The sequence below is a fragment of the Argentina silus genome, assembly GCF_951799395.1.
Source record: "Argentina silus genome assembly, chromosome: 12".
Taxonomy (NCBI): Eukaryota; Metazoa; Chordata; class Actinopteri; order Argentiniformes; family Argentinidae; genus Argentina; species Argentina silus.
In genome coordinates, this window is record NC_139666.1 from 20,000,011 (window position 1) to 20,021,690 (window position 21,680).

At 42.1% G+C, this 21,680-nt stretch overlaps 1 protein-coding gene across 2 annotated transcripts; it reads left to right on the top strand.

Annotated features, from left to right (window-relative positions):
- The first annotated feature begins 53 nt into the window (after positions 1 to 53).
- slc5a3b (solute carrier family 5 member 3b) lies at positions 54 to 7,986 on the top strand. 2 transcript variants are annotated; one of them, XM_083681740.1, is made up of 2 exons: positions 54 to 281; positions 3,143 to 7,986. In XM_083681740.1, exon 2 carries the CDS (start codon positions 3,400 to 3,402, stop codon positions 5,545 to 5,547), a length of 2,148 nt encoding a protein of 715 aa, XP_083537866.1. In that variant the 5' UTR covers positions 54 to 281; positions 3,143 to 3,399; the 3' UTR covers positions 5,548 to 7,986. The 2 variants fall into 2 exon arrangements, with proteins under 2 accessions (XP_083537866.1, XP_083537867.1); XM_083681741.1 differs by having other exon boundaries at positions 3,357 to 7,986.
- The last annotated feature ends 13,694 nt before the right edge of the window (positions 7,987 to 21,680 follow it).

Sequence of the window (21,680 nt, forward strand, 5' to 3'; positions counted from 1 at the left end):
TGCTTATAAAGAGCAGTAGCGTCGGTCTCGAAGTCGCATAGAGTGATGATTTTAATTCATATCATAAAAACCCAGAAACGGTGAAAAAACTACCTGGAGGTGGTCGAAAACTACAGCCGAATTAATTATTAACAGCGTGCCTCTAAAAGACCGAACGTCGGAGAGTGAGAAAGGGACATTACCGCCTCGGAGGAAATGAGTCGCATCCTTATCATGTTCTTGAGGAGTGACATAGTAATAACAGCGTTTTACTCGTTTTATTGATCAGATCTGTGGAAATGGTGAGTGTTCATGTGCCATTCGGTGTGTTATAGGTTTTGTTAAGGTACGACGTACGTTACAGAACAGACGTTGATCGGTATTTTAGGGAGAGAACCAGAGCTCTTTGTCTGCACAGTGTTATTATTTGTATGTCGGCCTCTAGACCAGTTTTGTAGGCTATCAAATAGTCGACGAGGATGCTATCATGACATCATGATTACGCCGCACCGTGTTTACGAAGAGATGTTCGGCATGCGTCATCAGAGAGAACATTTTTACATTACCTCATACATGTGTTTTGGGACATAATCAGTTGCTTTAAATTATTCAATTATGTGGGGATGAATGATGTCCATTAAATCGCATGCACGCTCCTTGGAAGATGCGCACCACACGCACCTATACGGCTTTTTCTAGAATGTTCGCTGCCTTAGAGCGATGCGCATCAGCCAAGGTGTTGAATGGTGGGATTGATTTCATTGCCCCTTCCATGTCTAGCCGATGGCAGTTCAAAAGGTCAGTGTAGGTTAATTCCCTGGGCACCTCCTCAAGTTAAAGGAATAGTTTCGACAATTTGGCAATTGACTTTTTTCTACTTATCCAGAGTCAGATGAACTCATCGATACCATTTCTATGTGTCAGCGTGCAGTTTGAAGGTAGTTACAGGCTCTCAAAGTGATGAATTGCCTTAGCGCAATGAATGAAAGTCTACAGGAACAACTAGCTAGCTCCATTCAAGAGCAGGGAAATAGACCCTCCAACGACTCCAAAGCAACAACCCTTTGACACATTGTATTGAGAATGTCACCACTAATTTCACCACTCGGTGCTTCCGTTCTTTGAGGGTTTTTTTTCAAGAAAAGTCAGGGAGCAAAACCGAGTAAATAATTGTATAGTAGCCTGTGAATAGTAGAATTTGATCATTTCTTAATTGAAATGTGAGCTCTGCTTTGATTTCAGCCTCATTGTATAATGGTCAAGGGCAAAACGTCTGTTGTCCAGTTTAACTGTGGTGGCACTTAGTGCACTGAACACGGATGAGGAGAAATAAAAACAAAGGCATCTTTTAGAGAGGGGTGGTGATGGGGCGGAGGTCTGGGTTTCGGCCAGCACGTGGCGAGCTCTGAAATCGCTAAAATATGTAAACAACCGACGTGAAGAATGACTTCTGTGTGCCGATTGACAAACAGGGTGATTGTATTCCAGCATGCTGGATGGACCAAAGAATATCTTTTACTCTCTTAAAGGTATAGGGTATTGTTATGGTGAGTTATGATAGAGGTAGAGAGGATTGATGCAAGCTAAATTACATTTAAATAATAATAACCACTCTGATTTTCTCTTACCCTACAAGCTTAGACATGTCAGTTGGTGTAATTCAATCATCTTATATGTGGAGGATTTGTAAAGCCTGTCTTGGGCTTGGGGATAAATTACATCAGCTGCCGAGGTCGGGGAATGATAATGTTGATGATAATGCATGTTACTCATGATTATGATGATGGAATGAAGTGACATAAACTGCTCTCCTTAGGCTTATCTATATTTAGTTTTATATTTATTTAGTTTATTTAGTTCAGTTTATACTTTATCTGAATTGATAGTGCATTTTACCCGAAGGTTAACAACACACTGTACAGGACAGGTCATATAAAAGTACAAGAAGACAAATTCAAAATATATTTTTAAAAACACAGATTGCATAGAATGTAAATGTTGTTTTTGTATATAAATAAAGTACATTACAAATGCAAAACCTGTGAATGGACGAGTGTGTTACAGTAGAGGGTCTGGGTTGCTGTGTAGTTCAGCTCCCACATCCAGACTTACCACGGCGGAGTGAGTCCAGTACTATGTGTTTGTGCAAATAAGTCTTTGCGTGTTAAAAAAATAAAAAAATATATCTACAGGGATATACAGTTTAAGTATGTAATATTAGAGGTATAGCTGTTATGAGAAAGATAGGGCAAAAAAGGTCTGTTTTAAGCCTGGATTTGAAAGCTGCGACTGATTCAGCCTCCCTGACAGATTGGCAGACTAATCCACAGCAGAGGAACTCTGCCATTTGTTTGTTTAATTTTAGAGACCACAAGATACCTTGCATCTTGGGGTAAGACGTCCATGATTCAAAGTTATGCACAATGACATCTCTTTTAGAAATGACATTTTGGCAAATATTTGGATCTAAAAAGATATTTGAGAAATTATAAATTAGAATTCGGATTATGACTTTTCAGGCTTATAGCCTACTCAGGCCAACCCTTGGTTAAAAAAAAAAGAAGAAAAAAAAAGAAAAGCCCAGCATAAACATGTTTGTTTTTCACAGTCTGAGTCGATAGACTTTTGGTTTAAAGAGCCTCAACTTAATAACATTATGTAACATTGTGTAAGTATTCTTTGTAGCATTTAAAGGGGCATGGCTCTCTTGTTGGGGGTTATCATAGACTTAAAAGATTAGGCTATTAGAGAGTGAGAGAGGGAAAGTTACTGTAAAACATAATCACCAAAAATTGACTGAAGGCTTAGTCTAGTAGTCTCTTTGTCTTTGTCATTTTATCACATGCTAATCAAAGTTTGAATACCATTCATGTATACAAAATAAACAGCCTGGATGTACTGTGATATACAGTAAATGCTTCTTAAAGATTGATTTGTTGAGATTGACAAATCATCAATCTATGTAACCATGCCATTCCAGTTACCATTGGCCTCTAAGTGTGCGTTCAATAAAATAATTTGAACAACTTTCTTTTTGTGTTTTCATTTTCTGTCACTCAGGCTAAGTCTGAAGTTTTAAAGGCATAAGTGTGTGTCACTTTCCTTGCGCCCGTCCAATTAAGCCTCTAATCAGGTCTTTTTCTTTGTCTTTGCTGTCTTGCAGGAATGTAAACTAGGCTTTACTAGACCAGAGGCCTGCAGCATCCTTCCCTAAAACTAGAACGTCCTCAGTGCCGGTGGATTACCCCCCCCGAACGCACACCCTAGTGAATTTGATCTGACGGTGGATACTACAGCTTCCATCCAGACAGCAAACCAAAGGATATAGCGTTTTTTTATTACTCAATTAAGTTAAACCTTGCCTTTGCTTTTTACAGGGTTCAAATAGTTTTCAAACAGTGGTTCTGTTTAGCACTCACGATGAAGGTGAGTCCGGGGATGGAGGTAGCAGACATTGCTGTAGTGGTACTGTACTTTATCCTGGTGCTGGGCATCGGGTTCTTCGCCATGTGGAAGGCCAATCGTAGCACAGTGAGTGGCTACTTTCTGGCTGGACGCTCCATGACATGGTTGGTGATCGGAGCATCGTTGTTTGTCAGCAACATCGGCAGCGAACACTTCATAGGCCTGGCGGGATCAGGTGCAGCTAGTGGCTTCGCTGTGGGAGCATGGGAGTTTAATGCCATTCTGCTGCTGCAGCTGCTAGGCTGGGTGTTTATCCCTGTGTACATCCACTCAGGGGTCTACACCATGCCGGAGTACCTGTCCAAACGCTATGGGGGCAATCGGCTGAAAGTGTACTTTGCTGCACTGTCTGTGTTGCTCTACATCTTCACTAAGCTCTCTGTGGACTTGTACGCTGGGGCTCTCTTCATTCAGGAGTCCCTCGGCTGGAACATCTACTTGTCCATCATCCTGCTCATTGGCATGACCGCGCTGCTCACAGTCACCGGCGGTCTGGTCGCGGTCATGTACACAGACACGCTCCAGGCTGTACTGATGATCGGTGGCGCCCTCAGCCTGACAGTGCTCAGCCTGCTCAAAGTGGGGGGGCTGGAGGGCATACGGACCAAGTACATGCAGGTGGTCCCCAACGTGACAGCCATTCTGGCTAGCGGGAACTTCTCCTACTCGCCCTCGTGCCGCATTGAGCCCAAGCCCGACTCCCTGCGCATCCTCCGGGGCCCACTGGATGAGGACATCCCCTGGCCTGGCTTCCTTCTGGGTCAGACGCCGGCCTCCATCTGGTACTGGTGTGCGGACCAGGTCATTGTCCAGAGGGTGCTAGCTGCTAAGAACATCGCCCACGCCAAAGGCGCTACGCTCATGGCCGGCCTCCTGAAGATCCTGCCCATGTTCATCATCGTCATCCCTGGCATGATCTCCCGCATCCTGTTTACAGATGAGATCGCCTGCATCGGGCCGGAGCACTGCCTGGCCGTGTGTGGCTCAAAGGCAGGCTGTTCCAACATCGCATACCCACGTCTGGTCATGTCTGTGATGCCTGTGGGACTGCGGGGGTTGATGATGGCAGTGATGATTGCAGCGCTCATGAGTGACCTGGACTCCATCTTTAACAGTGCCAGCACCATCTTCACCCTGGACATCTACCAGAGTGCTAGGCGCGGCGCATCCCAGCGAGAGCTACTGTTTGTGGGTCGGCTGTTTGTCGTGTTTATGGTGGTCATTAGCATCGCTTGGGTGCCTGTCATCATCGAAATGCAAGGAGGCCAGATGTACCTCTACATACAGGAAGTTGCTGGCTACTTGACCCCACCCATTGCTGCCCTCTTCCTGCTAGGTGTGTTCTGGAAGCGATGCAATGAGAAAGGTGCATTCTGGGGTGGCATGATGGGATTCATTTTTGGTACCATACGCCTAATCCTGGCGTTTATTTACCGGGAGCCACCCTGTGACCAGCCTGACAACAGGCCGGCCTTCATCACTCGTGTGCACTACATGTATGTGGCGGCTGCGCTGTTCTGGTTGACAGGCCTGGTGGCCGTCGTGGTTAGTCTCTGTACGCCCCCTCCAGACAAGGAGAGGATCTGCACCACGACATGGTGGGGGCTGCAGAACATTGAAAAGCTTCCTCTCAAGGACAGAGAGGAGATGTACAGGCTGACTGAAAAGAGCCCTGTGCACCTTAACGGGAACGGGGCCCTCCGTAAAGACCTACCCCCAGATGTTTGCAGGGATAGATTTCTGGACGGGGCTGACATCAAGCTGCTGGTCTCACCTACCGACCCAGACCCCGTGACCACCAGCACGGAGACGACCCCGGCAACTACACCCGCGGACCAGTTCAGTAACGGCCACGCCGAGCTGGTACGTGCAGAAGAGGGTAGCCATGGAGACGGGGAGAGAGCGAGGTGCTGGCGTCTGTTGGAGTGGCTCTGCGGGAGTAAGGAGGCGGGGCAGGACGCTCCACCTAAAGGGACAAAGGAGGACGAGAGAGCAGTCATAGAGATGTTGTATGAGCCACCCAGAATCAAACTGCTGCTTAACCTGGGTCTGCTGGTTGTCTGCTCTCTGGGCATATTCATGTTTGTGTACTTCTCCCTATAGTCTGCCTCTGGATGGAACTACGGGACTGATGGAGGAGGAGGAGGAGGGTGGTGGGGGGATTGGTACATGGGCACAAGTGAATTTTCTGAGATTTGTTTTTGACAAGCTATCTGAAGTCTGTAATATTTACAGTTGGATGTCATTGTAGCTTCCTGACAGGGATTCACTGAGCTCATTGGAATCGCCTCATTGTAAATTCCAAAAATCAGTTGTGTACATGTAAGTCATTATTTTTTAGAAGCACTTATTGTTAATATTGCAAAAAATAATATCTACTAGAGACTTGATAGAATTGTGTTTTGTAGAGGGATGTGGTGATATTTGCCTTATTAAACATACTGTATTTCTATTTATTTTAGTGTCAGATATTTGCCTCTGTGCTAAAAGCATTTCGGATTTATATTAGCAGTGAAACTAGCTGTAGTACTGTATACCATTCACATGGACATCTGTCTATTTCATGATAGTAAGTCATTAAGTGGTAATGTAATCATATCTTAACGGTGTTATTCAGACTGCCCCTACCTACTTTTGTGCTATGACTCTCAGGGCCCAGTATTTCAAAACGTTTAATCTGGACCAGCTGATATGCTCTAGGATCAGAACGAGCTGGCTGATTTCCCCTATAATACAAAAAAAAAATCTGGATCATTGATCTAGATGAAAAATTTGAAATGACTGGGCCCAGTACGTGATATCCATGTACATTTTTTAATCTTAGCTTGATAGTGTGCTGCTGTATATTTCTTAAAGCACTTTTATGTACATTGTCCAACTGATGCCCTTTGGAGAAAGTTGGAGTAACCCCAAAGCCTTCATGTTATACTGGAACCATCTTAAGTTAAACTATTCTTCCACAGTGAGAGTTAAAGAAGATAATTTAATCAAATTAAACAAATGTTTTCTCCACTGAAATGAATACATATACACTACATATTCTTTTAGAATAGTATTTGGTGTACAATCATTGATCATATGGTGGTTGTAAATGTTTTGTGAGTTTGTTTTTAAACAAAATTATTTTCTTCTAATGAATAGAGAGGCGAGGGTTAACATTTTATGAATGTCATTATCATTTATCCTTTATGAAATGCTTTTGTAGAGCTTTTAATATAGTGTGTACCTTTTCTTTTTTAAAACTATTGTATCCAAGCCTTGAGCACAGACATCTCCCTGAAAAGGGAAACGACTGGTATGTGAGATGTGAAAAGTGGGTCATATCTACTGTGTCAGGTTAACCTGAATATGTGGCTTTCTGAGGGGAAAGTTTGACAATTGTTTTTAATTGTCTATTTCCATTTTATTTTATCCAGGTGAACTGTCAAACAAAGTCAGTGATCAAATATACAGCGACAGTTTGATAATAAAATTGCATTTCAAAATGAAGTAATCTACTTGTTATGTTGTGTTGTAATGTGTACTGTATGATGAATCACACATACCGATGCTCATGGTTTTATTGGTTTTCATCATTGGTAGATCCCTGTTTGGAATTCTGTTATGATGTTTCCACTGTGTAGTGTTGCATTCTTTTCTTGCTCAGTTGATTTTTGTATTAGTTTGTATTCATTTAAATGAGTTTTAGCACTGTAAATGTAATTAATTAGTCATTATTTCATGATTGAGTGCATATTTTTGAGAAACCTCTCTTTACCAAACGTGTCTTAATGTGCAATGCTAAAGCAAACAAAAAAAGCAAAACATTTTATTCTGTCATCTTTGTTGAGAAAATACCTGTTGATTTTTACATCAAATTTGACATCCATTAAAAGTCATGGAATTCAGCAGCTTATGTTTCTGTGGCAAGTCTTCAACAGGCATAGGTATGGAGAATACAGTATATGCAACGTTGAAACATTATCTCAGACATTGTTATGTTTCAAATGCAGGTTTAGCTAACCAACACTGGAGCAGAGGAGGCTGGTGGAGGTAGAAATTGGAGGTCGACTCATTGTAATGCATGTTTGATACCATTCTTCATTCCATTCCATACATTACAATGAGCCTGTCCTCCGATTTCTACCTCCACCAGCCTCCTCTGATCTAAATATATCAATATAGAATGGGGTCTTTCTTTGCACATTGTCAGTTCTTTTTTCTTCTTTTTTTTAACAGGCTTCTCTTTATATTGTACTTAAAAGGGTGCCGGTCCTTATTTTAAAGCAATGCCTCAAGCAACCAGCCCAATCGCTGAGCACAAGCTTGTGTTCTGTCTTTCTTGTTTATTTTATAATTAAATAAAAATCATTCTAAGTTTAACTTATTCTGGAGTGTGTCCTGTGAGTGTGTCTTTCCATGAAGTCACTTAGATATAGCCTGTATGGAAATGGAAAGAAGAGCTTTAAAACTGTTTTCTTTTGAGATAAATTATATTGTTATTTTTACCACTTTTTTCTTTTTTTTTTATAAATAAAGTTCTTCCGGAGACCCAAGAGGAAACTGGTTGTTTTTTGTGTGGGTATTTTATTTTTTTGTGAGTACCATCAAACCTCCTAGAAAACACTAAATATGAAACTTGCCTGGGTCCCAGTTAAACAGCATTGTCCCTCAATAAAAAATGTGTGTCTTTTTTCTCAAATCATAGAGGTTAGTTTTCTCAGGGGACTCCACAAGTTTGTGAACTGCTGTCCGACTGCCTGGTCTGCTGTTGATGTGGTACTGTAGTATGAGTAGGCCTGTATCTCCCCACAGAACCGTGTGATCCTGACACAGATTCTCTCTACAGCTCTGATGTGAAATCAAGCAAAACATTAACAGTGATATTTCACACACAAATGAAAAACTTTGGCCTTTGTGGTTCTGTTGCCCATATTTGTGTAATCCCGGGGCCTATTATTATTAATCTGCTCATGGGCTGAGGAGGATCGGCCTTCTAAAATAAATGACACAGCCAATGCAGAGGGTAGGATCATTCTCAGGAATGTCTCTGTCTTACACTATCTTAAAGCTCTCGTGCTCTCCCCGCCCCTCCATACCCCGCCTCTCCTCCTCCTCCTCCTCTGTAATTTTCCACAATAACATGCCAGCCTATTATCTGATCACCTCTTAAACTGTCAAGCATGAAAATAGAAAAGGAGAAGTAGCAGGCCTATTCTACTGTAAGTGTCTCACAACACATAGGCTGTTGTGGTCTTTGTGGCTCAGTTGGTAGAGCATGGCGCTAACAACGCTTAGGTTGTGGGTTTGTTTCCCACTGGGACCATATATACTGAAAAATGTATGCACTCATTGCAATGTAAGCTAAATGGCATATATTGTTATATTATTATTACTGTTTTATGTCGTTGACTGGATCTCACGATTCACTGTGACACATTTCAGACAGTCATGAATTAATTTCCCTCCACACTTTAATTTCTCAGTCCTTCCTGTAAGGGCCTGTTGAAACCTGGTATGAGGTGAGTGATGATGCATGAATGATAATCTATGAATAGTTTAAAGATGTGCTGTACATATTTTGACTTGACTTGCACATACTGTAGTCTAAATAGAGCAAACATACAGTTTATAATCACATTTCCATTTGCATCCACAGAAGATGTACACCCCCTCCTACCCTCTCTCTATCTCAAGAGACTGATTAATTTGGATTAATTGCTCTCAAGCAGCATGTGTTGCTCAGTGCGTTTACCTCAGTTCTTACCTCACCTTTAAGTGTGTCATGTTGATGATTGAAATTCTGTCCTTGTAAACAAGCAGTTTACCGGAAGGAACAGTGCATATCATTAATGCCCTGCTTTCTCACACTCATGAAGTGTTTAACTCACAGTAGAGTCTTGTGTTTCAAGCTTGCCTCATTTTAGATTAAGCCTAGCAGGAAGTTTGGGCAGGGGACGATACGCCTGAACTCCTCACTGCCTCAGCAATTAGTTAATTAAGTTAACTACCCAGCTAATCTATCTATCTTTTGTCCACAGTTAACCATCTTTAAACTTTTCCCACTACCAAAATAAGACTGCAAACTCACAAAGTTTCTTCTGGAACGTCTAATTATAGTAATGAATATAGTAATTCCCATGCTAGTACAGTAACAGGTGACAACATGTAACAGAAATCCAGTGTCACACTGTTGTTTTTAGTGACAAAACCAAGCCACAGCTTCACTCATAGTTGTTATACACGGCATAAAGATGACAACATGAAAGACTTCATTTGACCATATCTGGCCAACAACACTGTGGGCACATCAAGCATTCGGTTGCTAATTGGCTTTCTCAGGTAACCTACACCCTCCCTTAGGTAATCTATACCCTCCCTTTTCTTTCTCTCCTATTATTTGTTATACACACACACACACACACACACACGCATAATTGATTTCCTCATACACACTCCCTCTTTTCAAAGCGGAGGGAACCAATGATATCGTCCTTGGTGGAAAAGTACTGGCAGTCAGACCACTTCTTTGTTTATTGTTATTTTGGAATACGAGAACAAGACAGCAGCACAAGACAAAGGACAGACAACATTGCTCTATTGTGATGCATTATAGAATCATGTGGAAAAGGCAAAACATCTTTTCAAATATTAGTTTGATACCATTTCTCAATCCATTCCATGCTCATTACAAATTGATTTTCCACCAGCCTCCCCTGCTTTGCAAAGATATGATGCAATTCGCCACTATAGGAAACATACAACATACAACACATGCATTCTTCTCATTTCATATGCAGAGTACTTCACCATGTGCTTCATCTCAACATGTTGCATGTTACATTAAAAACAACATGATGAACATAACTCACAAATAAGTGAAAGAGAATCGATGTTTTCTATTAGCTCATGTACACCTGCAGTGAGACGGAACCTGACGCAGCCCAGCAGCCTGAGAGGAATGCCCCCTCGCCAACCCATCTCTGGAGTTACCGTCTGTTGCCATGGAGATGCAATGAGAGGGACAAGAATGGACTTAAAGTCTGATTCTGACAACAGAGAGGGAACAACAAAGGACCAATCACGTCACAGCTGCCCTGGACAGGGATAAGTGATGGCTGTGCACACGTCTATTCATTGTGATGAGACTGAGGGAGGTAGTGGGGCACCGCTCAGAGAACATTCTTAGCGGATTCATTGCAGGGGAGGCTGGTGGAGGTAGAAATTGGAGGACGGGCTCATTGTAAATGCATGGAATGGTATCAAACACGTGTGAACAACTCTGTTGGACATGTTCAAGGGCATGGAGTTAACCTCTGGTAGCTTGTCTCACATGTAAACCTCTCCATGAACTCATTCAGGTGTAAACTCCCCTGTGTTTACTGTACCTGCAGGAGGTGAGGGGAAGCCGTGAGGGGAGCTGGTTACATAATAACAACAACAACAACAACAATAACAACAATTCTAACTTAAATGTATAACTCGCTTTTCATTGCAGAAAAAAATCTGGAAGATAAAAATAGAAAGTTAGTCCCAGGTGATCTCACATAAAAAAGGTGCAAAAATAGATTAAGTTTGATTAATAAATCAATCAAAATAGAAAAGTGCCAGATGAACAAAAAAACTAAAATGAGATTTAGGCCGGCCGTTTGGATCCATTACTTGTTGTACACAGCTCTCTCCAGGGTGGCGTTAATGTTCCTCTCTAAGCAGAGGTTAAAACTAAATAAACACTGGAGTCCTCATCAGATCGGTACCCAGGAGAGAGTATAATTCACCAGAAACATCACTCCAGCATCACTGCATACCTACCTGGGCGAGTTGCCATGGAGACTGCCACATGAGGAAAGCTGTGAAAGGAAGATTGAAGCAGGCTCACTTCAAACTCCGCTTATAATATTTACTGTAGGTGTCTGTCTGACTGGTTGATACATGTACACACACCAGAGGAGGCTGGTGCAGGTAGAAATCAGAGGATGGGCTCTTTGTACTGCATGGAATGGAATGAGTGTTTGATACCTGTAATAACAGGAGTACTCAGGCAAAGGACTCAAACGCACGACTCAGAGACAAAAACTTAAATCCATTAGAATAGTCTTTACTTTCAGAAAGGTTCGTTACACAGGTAGGCAGTTCAAAAAGACAGGCAGATAATCTGAAAAGGGGTTGGCAAAAAGGCAAAGTCAAAACCACATTCGGAGATCAAAAACCAGGAATACTTATCACTAGGAAATGCTGGGACGTATGACACAAAGGTACAAAGACGAACTGACACAGAGACAGGGGAACACAGACTAAATACACAGGGAAGGATGATGAGGGCGGTGTAGACAATCACACAGGCAGGAAACACACAAGGGCAGGTGGTGAAGTGTCTGAAACGAGAGACAAGGTGAGTAACACAAAAATAAACAGGAAACAATGAATGAATAACATGAAACAAAGATAAACTAAGAAGCAGGACGAGACGTTACAATACCATTCCTCATTCAATGCATTACAATGAGCCCGTCCTCCAATTTCTACCTCCACCAGCTTCCCCTGATTTCAACATGTACACTCACATGTGTACATCAATCATCAACACAATTGCATATTGAATACTAATTGTATTCGTATTTTAGGGCCACATTGGTCTTTTCGGGCAACATTGGTCTGTTAGGGCCGTATTGTATGCTGGTTAGTCAGGGGACTTCATTTTGAATGGGTTTGACGTACATTGTTATTGAAGTATCACCATGTGTGACAGAATGTCCGATGTCCCAGACCAGCCGTTGCGTCATTGGTCTGTCGATGGAGAGAACGTAAACACGTCACAGCCATTCCCGCTCATGGGGGGTGGCGGACCGGAATCAGACATGGCGGGAATGTGGTCGGAGCTTTGACTAACACTGTGCAATATACCGCAAATACGCTCCCAATGCATTCCTCACATACCACACACACTCCTGATCAAACTGTGGGCGGCGTGCCTGGGATTCTGCAGATTATGGCATTATTCCACAGAAAAGGGCTTCAATGGGAAAGGGAAATATTTACCTCCCCTAGGAATAACAGTGGTGGAATGAGCAGGCTATTTCTGAATATGGGAATGAAAGAGGCAGGCTGGAGGATTAATGGGGCCTATAATGTACTGACCACACGCTTCACAACCGTCAATGATGTGTCAATAGTGTGGAGTTCCTCCGATGAGCAGCGTTGAAGTTGTTGACATAGTGTGGAAAGTGTGTCGCAATGTTCTTGTGAAGCGCTCCTTCTCACGAAGCCTATTGTTTCACTTTGTATTTATCCAGGTGCTGGACATCAGCCATTCCTTGGAAAAACACACACACACACTGTTCAGTAATGATGCATGAAAAGGTAAACAGAACTGCTGAGAGCTCACCTGACCTCAAGGTAGGATGACTAGCCTGTATCACTGCTATCAATGTGCACACAGGTAAACCAAGGAGGGGGACCACCCATGAGAAAATGATCCCATCAGTGTAAGTGCCTCCTCCTCCTCTTTATCTCCCTCTCCTCCTCTTCAATGTGTCATTTATGCTTGAGGGGCCCGAGTTGCAGATGGTGCATAGACCAGGGGGAGGCTGGTGGAGGTAGAAATCGGAGGAATGGCTCATTGTAATGCATGGAACGGAATGAAGAATGGTATCAAACACCTATGTGATACCATTCCTTATTCTCTTCATGTATTACAATGAGCCGTTCCTCCAATTTCTACCTCCACCAGCCTCCCCTGCTGTAGCCCAACTGTGGTACAACTCTCCTATAGCCATGCCAACAGTCCAAGACTCGGGCTGGATACAGTAGTGGAAGGACAGAGTGAGATAGTGGAAGGATCAAACCAGGGGAAGGCTGGTGGAGGTAGAAATCGGAGGCGGGGCTGATTGTAATGCATGGAATGGAATGAGGAATGATATGTCACGTGACACGTCTTCAAACACCATTATCATTCATTGGCATTCCATTACAATGAGCCCGTCCTCCGATTTCTTCCTCATTCACATGTACGTAAAGTTTTGGCATTCAAGTGGTTAATTGTGCCTTTTGTGTATTACTTTTCCGGTTATATAACAGATACGTCTTCGTGGTATTTTAGTCCCTGTGATGTTGTTCGCTCATTTCCATGAGGCTCTCTACCCTCAAGCTCTCCAATGTTAGTGCGCTTAACCTATGACTCAGGTTTGTGTGTTACATCTTAAAATGTCCCTGCAGTCCCCCCTGGTGTGGGATGTATAACAGTGGAGGCTGGTGAAGGTAGAAATCGGAGGATCATTCCATGCATTACAATGAGCCCGTCCTCCGACCTCCACCAGCCTCCTCTTCTCAGTTATATTGTGCTCAAGGCAACCTTCTCTAGTCTTCAGTCGGCATGTTGCTTGTTAAAAATGCCCTTGAAAATGATATTATCTTGAGTTTGGTTGGCCATTACGTCACTGAGCAATGCATAAACAATACCTCCCTTTTAAAATAAGTGAAGTCATGCTGGAGGTCGGAGGTGAATGCAACTGTGTACAATGAATTGTATCATGACAGTACAGTTCAATTCAGTTATCTTTCTGACACACAGGGTGCACTCTGAAAATGAAAGGATTAGAGACAGAAAAATAGCTGGATGCATGTTGACCTGTGAGACAGAGGGGTGGTCTGTTGCAGATTATTGGGTTTCTGGTTATACTGATATGATAGTGAACTCTTTGGATACTTATTTGCCAGTGGAAAGTTCCATGCCTCCTCTGCTCTGTCCCCCCCCCCCCTTGTTCTCTCTCTCTCTCTCTCTCTCTCTCTCTCTCTCTCTCTCTCTCTCTCTCTCTCTCTCTCTCTCTCTCTCTCTCTCTCTGTGTCTCTCTCTTTCTGATTCTTTCCTGGCTGTCAGCCATGATATGCATGTCCGGTTTGTTCTACATACCTGTTGTTGTTGCGGAGTGGCCATGGGAACAGGTTTGATGAGCAGAGAAGGATATTTACTTGAACTGCATTAATTAAGTTTATTCATTCCCTCTTTCTAACTGGTAATACAAACCTACAGTATGGGGGCTACAATGAATGTACTGTTTCTGACTCGGGGGATGCTGATATCATAGTGGACCCTTTGGATGTTTCTTTTGCCAGTGGAAAGTTCCATCCCTCCTCTCCTCTGTCTATTTCCCTCCCTCTCCTCCCCTCTCTCTTATTCGCTTGCTCTTTCTCTCTCTCTCTCCCTCTCTCTCTCTCTCTCTCTCTCTCTCTCTCTCTCTCTCTCTCTCTCTCACTCTCTCTCTCCCTCTCCCTGACTGCTGTTCAGTGTGTAGTGTAGGTTTCTGGGACAGGTTGGTTCCATGGAAGTAGAAGAGGATATTTACTTAACTGCATGAATTGAATTATTTATTCATTCCCTCTTTATAAACTGGTCATGCATACCTACATTGTGGGGACGACAAAGAATGTACTGTCTACCATCTAGTGGATGAAAGTGGTACTACAGTACTATGAGATTACACAAAGTGATAACCAAGAGGAAATGTGGTCAATGATTGGCAACACAATACATACACACTATAATACATATCTATATCTATCTATCTATCTATCTATCTATCTATCTATCTATCTATCTATCTATCTATATATATATATATATATATATATGTGTGTGTTATGTTTTCTTATATATGTTTTCTTTCTTTTTTTGTTTATTCTAAATTTTCTTACATTTGTTACTGTTTATCTAGGGCCGGGCACTGTAAATTAGTGCAAGATAAGGTGTTGCATCTGGCTTGTTGTAATTTCAATATGTCAATGTTACTGCATCTGTGATACAAGATAGTGCCTGCCTCTGTGTGGACTGCTCTGGTATTACATCTAAAGGCTCCACAAAACCAACAGAGTGTTATTGCACCCTTCTGCCACCACATGCTCCAAAGCAGATCAACTGTCTGACTTTATAAACTCTTCCAGACTGCCAGACTCTATGCCTCAGTATGTGGTGAACAAGGTTCTGCAGGTTACTTGTGCAGAATAGCTATATCGTGATAATCCCTAACAATGTCCATCCATCCACACATCCACAGACGCTGACTAGTACATTTTCCTCCCAGTTATGTAGCAATGTGGTGGTGAATCCCACATCTGATACGCTCATTGTAATGCATGGAATGTGTGTTTGATACCATTCCTCATTTAATTCCATGCATTACAATGAGCCCGTCCTCCGATTTCTACCTCCACTAGCCTCCAATGATTTCCAAATGGGTTAAAATTTGGTTCGGGTTAGGGTTACGGTTAAGGTTAGGGTTAGGGTTTGGGTTAGGGTTAAGGTTAAGGTTAAGGTTAAGGCTAGGGTTAGGGTCAGTGTTAGGGTTAAGGTTAAGGTTAAGGTTAAGGTTAAGGTCAGGGTTAGGGTTAAGGTTAGGGTTAAGGTTAAGGTTAAGGTCAGGGTTAATCTTAAGGTTAAGGTTAAGGTTAGGGATAGGGGTTAAGGTCAGTGTTAGGGTTAAATTACAGTTAAGGTTAAGGTTAAGGTTAAGGTTAAGGTTAAGGTCAGGGTTATGGTTTGGATTTGTGGTTTGCAGGCCCAGTGTGTCCCCTTAGTCGCACGTGTTTGATTAGATCAGTCTGAGCTGGTTCCTGTTCCTGTTCCCTGTGTTAGCTCTGGCAGTGGAAACTAAGAAAACATGACAAGACAGACCTTTTAACTTAGCTCTGATCTATCCTACCGAGATACAGTGGGGGAAATAATTATTTGATCCCCTGCTGATTTTGTTAGTTTGCCCGATTACAAAGAAATGAGCGGTCTATAATTTTTATGGTACTTTTATTTTAACAAATAGACACAGAATATTAAAAAAAAAAGTCCAGAAAAACATATTATATAAAGTTATAAATTAATTTGCATTTGATCGAAGGAAATAAGTATTTGATCCCCAAGCAAAACATGACTTAGTACTTGGTGCAGAAACCCTTGTTGGCAAGCACAGAAGTCAGACGTTTCTTGTAGTTGGTCACCAGGTTTGCACACATCTCAGGAGGGATTTTGGTCCACTCCTCTTTACAGATCCTCTCCAAATCCTGAATGTTTCAAGGCTTTTGCTTGGCAACTCGAAGCTTCAGCTCCCTCCACAAATTTTCTATAGGATTAAGGTCTGGAGACTAGCTAGGCCACTCCATGACCTTAGTGTGCTTCTTCTTGAGCCACTCCTTTGTTGCCTTGGCCGTATGTTTTGGGTCATTGTCATGCTGGAAGACCCATCCACGACCCATCCTCAGTGCTCTGGCTGAGGGAAGAAGGTTCTCGTCCAAGATCTTATGGTACATGGCACCGTCCATTGGCCCCTCAATGCAGTGAAGTCGTCCTGTACCCTTAGCAGAGAAACAACCCCAAAGCATAATGTTTCCACCTCCGTGTTTGATGGTGGGGATGGTGTTCTTGGGATTGTAGCATTCAGCATTTCTCTCCCTCCAAACACGAAGAGTCGAATTTATGCCAAAGAGTTCAATTTTGGTCTCATCCGACCACATCACCTTCTCCCAAGCCTCATTTAAGTGTTCATTGGCAAACTTCAGATGGGCCTGTACATTGCGGGCACTGCAGGATTTCAATCCGTTACGGTGTAGTGTGTTACCAATGGTTTTCTTGGTGACTGTGGTCCCAGCTGCCTTGAGATCATTACCAAGCTCCTCCCGTGTAGTTCTGGGCTGATCCCTCACCCTTCTCATGATCATCCTTACCCCACGAGGCAAGATCTTGCATGGAGCTCCAGGCCGAGGGCGATTGATGGTTATTTTGTATTTCTTCCATTTTCTAATAATTGCACCAACAGTTGTCTCCTTCTCACCAAGCTTCTTGCTGATGGTCTTGTAGCCCATTCCAGCCTTGTGCAGGTCTACAACTCTTACCCTGATGTCCTTTGAATGTTCTTTGGTCTTGCCCATGGTGGTGGAGAGGTTGGAATGGAAGAGATTGATTCTATTGACAGGTGTCTTTTATACCCATAACAAGCAGAGATTAGGAGTACTTTTCCTAAAGTGACAGGACTAATCTGTGTGCCTCATGGGCATATAACCGGTCTGTATGAGCCAGAATTCTTGTTGGTTTGTAGGGGATCAAATACTTATTTCCTTCGATCAAATGCAAATGAATTTATAACTTTATATAATGTGTTTTTTCTGGACTTCTTTGTTGATATTCTGTCTCTATTTGTTGAAATAAAAGTACCATAAAAATTATAGACCGTTCATTTCTTTGTAATCGGGCAAACTAACAAAATCAGCAGGGGATCAAATTATTATTTCCCCCACTGTAGATGATAACGCTGTCCGTCGGCAAGGACAGTTTAATCATTAATTTGGATTGTTGGCAAGACATGTGCTTTTAAACTTACTAACTTTAGGTCTTAAAGATCTTCCATTTCAAAAGTTGGCTTCTGTATAAAACACATTTATTCACCCAAATAACTAGGATGACATTTCATGATTGTTCTGTTTCATTGCTTTCTTCCTGAGTTTATTTTGTTTATTCAGTTCTCTTCCACTAATTATGAGAGCAGAACATTCTCTCATTTCACTCGTTTTCTCTCTCTATCTCACAGTTGACATGAGACAGTTGTATGGTCAGATCCCGCTGGGACCACAGTCAAGCCAATCAAAACAACCCTTCTTGACCCTGCTACACCAGTCAACCTTCAGTTTCTGGAGAGGAGAGTTGAGGAGCAGGGGGAACCAATAGCAGCAGCAGCAGCAGCAGGAAGCAGGAAGTTCCCTATAAACTGTATTAGTATGCACACCATGCAGTCTTCCTGTAACCAAGCACTTGTTTAAACAGTAGATGGTTCACTTGGTCGACTTTCCAGTACCTGACTTAACTTTCGCATGCCTTATAAGCCTGCGGAACAAATGTATAACAATTCCACAACACAGTTAATGTGAGACCTATTGAACATTTTATTGTTTTAACCTTTCATGTGTGTAAATAGTTTTATTTTAATTTTAAGAAGAAGAAAAACTGCCTTGCTCTGGGTAGTTGGATGAGTGAGGCTATTTGCTCTGGTGTAAGAGTACAATTAGCAACCCTGTGTGTAATTTGTATGTTTCTTTTAAAGATATCCTGGTTTAAAGATGTATTTTATTTTCTGTTAATTTCGTTTCATGTTTTGACTTAAAATGACTGAAAGAATAGTTTTGTTGATGTAACACAACAACATTCAGAACTGATAGGAAGAGTGTAAACTAGATATATTTCATGTCTTGAAAATACACTTGTGAATTAGAGTATAATGCAATACAATTGAATTGTATTACTGTCTGACTGTTACTGACTGTGTTGTGAAATAATTTATTGGAGTGTATTACCTTGTACAGAGGTCCCCCTCGTGGTCACCTTATGGCACTGCACTGATGGTAGGTGTTGCAACAGTTTGCTATCGTAAAAACATCACATAACTGCACAAACATAGCCTGCTAGTCTATTATCAGTCTATTATCAGTCTATTACTCATCTATTTTATTTACATTATGCACACTTTTATTACTGTACATTCTTTCTACACTAGTGGGATGGTACTGCACTAGCACAGAAAGTGCCATAGAAAACGTGAACCTTTTTCTATCAACCATGAGTTAAGTCTTTTAAAACACAGAATGGTCTGTCATAACCAGTCATATAGAAACATTCTAGAAACATTTTAAATTCTGAAAAAAAGCTGTGTCAATCAGTATCCTTTTATAGTATGATATGCCCCCCCCCCCCCCCCCCCCCATAGACAATCATCAAGCCAAATGAGCCTAAATGACTCAATGAAATTGCAACATAAAACAGGGGACCTTTAGCTTTATGGCAGGATTTAGAGTTAACTGGGATTCAAATGCATTTTATGAGTCAAAGGATTGCCTATTTAGAATACTGGGAATCACAGGAGGCTGGTGGAGGTAGAAATCGGCGGATGGGCTCATTGTAATGCATGGAGTGGAATGAGAAATGGGATCAAACACACATGTTTCATACTGTACCATTCCTTATTCCATTCCATGCATTACAATGAGCCCGTCCTCCGATTTCTACCTCCCCCAACCTCCACTGCTGGGTATCTATGTTGTTGATCTCACCTATGAGGTAATTTCAAGCCAGTTGATATGATGATAAGGAATATCAGATCTGTTTGTGTGTTTAGTTACCAGAGATGCAGCCATTCTGATAGCACAGCCACTATTGATTTGAAAGCAAAAGATGCTTCAATCTGAAGAACATGTTGCCATATTGAGTCTGTGGCTGATGCCAATATCCCCCAAAAAACAATGGGTTTATTTCACGTGATTATTCCAAACAATCCACTATTGTTCCTTGCCATAGAGAGCTCGAACTGTCTGTTTGATGGGAAAAATGAGGGCCACGGCAGTAGAGAAGAACTTGGAAACTGACACTAGTCATAAACCAAGAGGGAACTAAGGACTAAGACAAAAACCCTGACATCAGCCCTCTTTGACCCTGATAGAAATAGCCATTTTGACCCGACTAGAATGAGATGTGATGACTTTGTTTCACTAGTTCTGCATTTGCTATCCCAATAACACACCTAGAGCTACACAGTCAGCTATACATTGTCACAAAATGGCCTTGACAAAAATATGTTTCCTCAATATTTGAATTGGCTGAGTTGGTTTTGCCTGTAGGTTAAGGTCTGTCTTTTAGCCACCTGAGACAGCTATACAAAGTGTGATGTGCTCGTTATCAACAGTAGGTCTAGATGTCTCTGGCCAGACTAACTCCTCACACATAGGATGTAGTCTCTCTCTCTCTCCTCAGAAACTATGTGGGACCAACTACCCTGTCAGCATTGCCATCATCATGGTGAATGAGTTCTGTGAACGCTTCTCCTACTATGGCATGAAAGGTGACCCTAGCAGAGACACAAGCTACACTCTTAGAAAAAAGGGTTCTTCATCTGTCCCTGTAGGGGAACCCTTTGAAGAACCTGTTTGGGTTCTTCAATTTGTGGAAAGCGGTTCAACATAGAACCCAAAGGGGTTCTACACGGAAGCCTAAAGGGTTCTTCAAAGGGTTCCCCTACAGGGACAAATGAGTAAGTGTAGAATCACAGGCTGTTGTGAATGTTGTGAACAGTCACCGTGTTAAATCATTCTATGGGTGCAGAAGCAGAAGGGGAGGCTGGTGAAGGTAGAAATTGGAGGATGGGCTCATTGTAATGCATGGAACGGAATGAGGAATGGTATCAATCTTAAGTTCTGCTTCATGCATTAGCTTGATACCATTCCTTATTCCTCCAATTTCTACTTCCACCAGCCTCCCCTGAGAAGCACTGATCAGTGTGCAGAAGTCAACAAGGTCATTCAAACAGAGAGACCACTATGGATATCCCACAGTGTTAGTCTCCCCTCCTCCTCTCACATGATCTCCACTGTCTGTCCCTGTCCTACATCCTCTTCACATGCTACAGTCAGTTTCTCCAAAGCATCATAACCAAAGTAGTACTTTATCTCTTTTGACAATCCAGGCCCTCTCCTCCTCTAGAACAGCAAAGTTCATCATTTAACAGATTTCATTTGTCGTTAATGCATGGAATGGAATGAGGAATGGAATCAAACACATGACCTCATCCTCCGTTGTCTACCTCTACCAGCCTCCCCTGTAATACATCAAAGGTATTTGATATAGTCATATATGATATATCATAATAATGCCATGCTGGCATATTACTACTTTATTATCATTGGAGACCGTAGAAAGACATGGAGGATCACCCAACCGTTAGAATAAGAACAACAACAGTCATTGGATATACTGGTTGTTGACGGAAATAATGTTTTCTATTCATAATCTTCCAGAATGTCTCTTCATAGTCTTCCATGTGTAACTTTGTCATGGCCATTTACATTTAAATTAATGACATATAATCCCAACTCTCTAAAGATGCTTACTAAAAAGTTAAAAGTGCCCCTTTTTATAAATGGGGCTATTTGAAAGGTATTCTATCCTACAGCATGCATTTAGAGTCACACAAGCACTTTGGACACGTTATTGCAGCCAGGCTCATTGGACTAGGCATTCCAAGAACAGGTTTGTGGGTTCCAAACCAAACAACAACTCTTTTGTTTATCCAAAGTGCTGATTAACAAGCGCGTTTCCACAAGGTCTTCCAGTCGACTGACTCTCACGAGCTCAGAGTTATACCCTATTTCGAGGCAAGAACAGCGCGCAACAACAGCATCGCGCAACGCAGTCCTCGATGTGGCAAATTCATGGCTTTCTGGTGGAATATTAACTA

Coding starts and splice junctions, on each gene's coding strand:
- slc5a3b (XM_083681740.1), top strand. CDS start 3,400: ATGAAGGTGAGTCCGGGGATGGAGGTAGCAGACATTGCTGTAGTGGTA.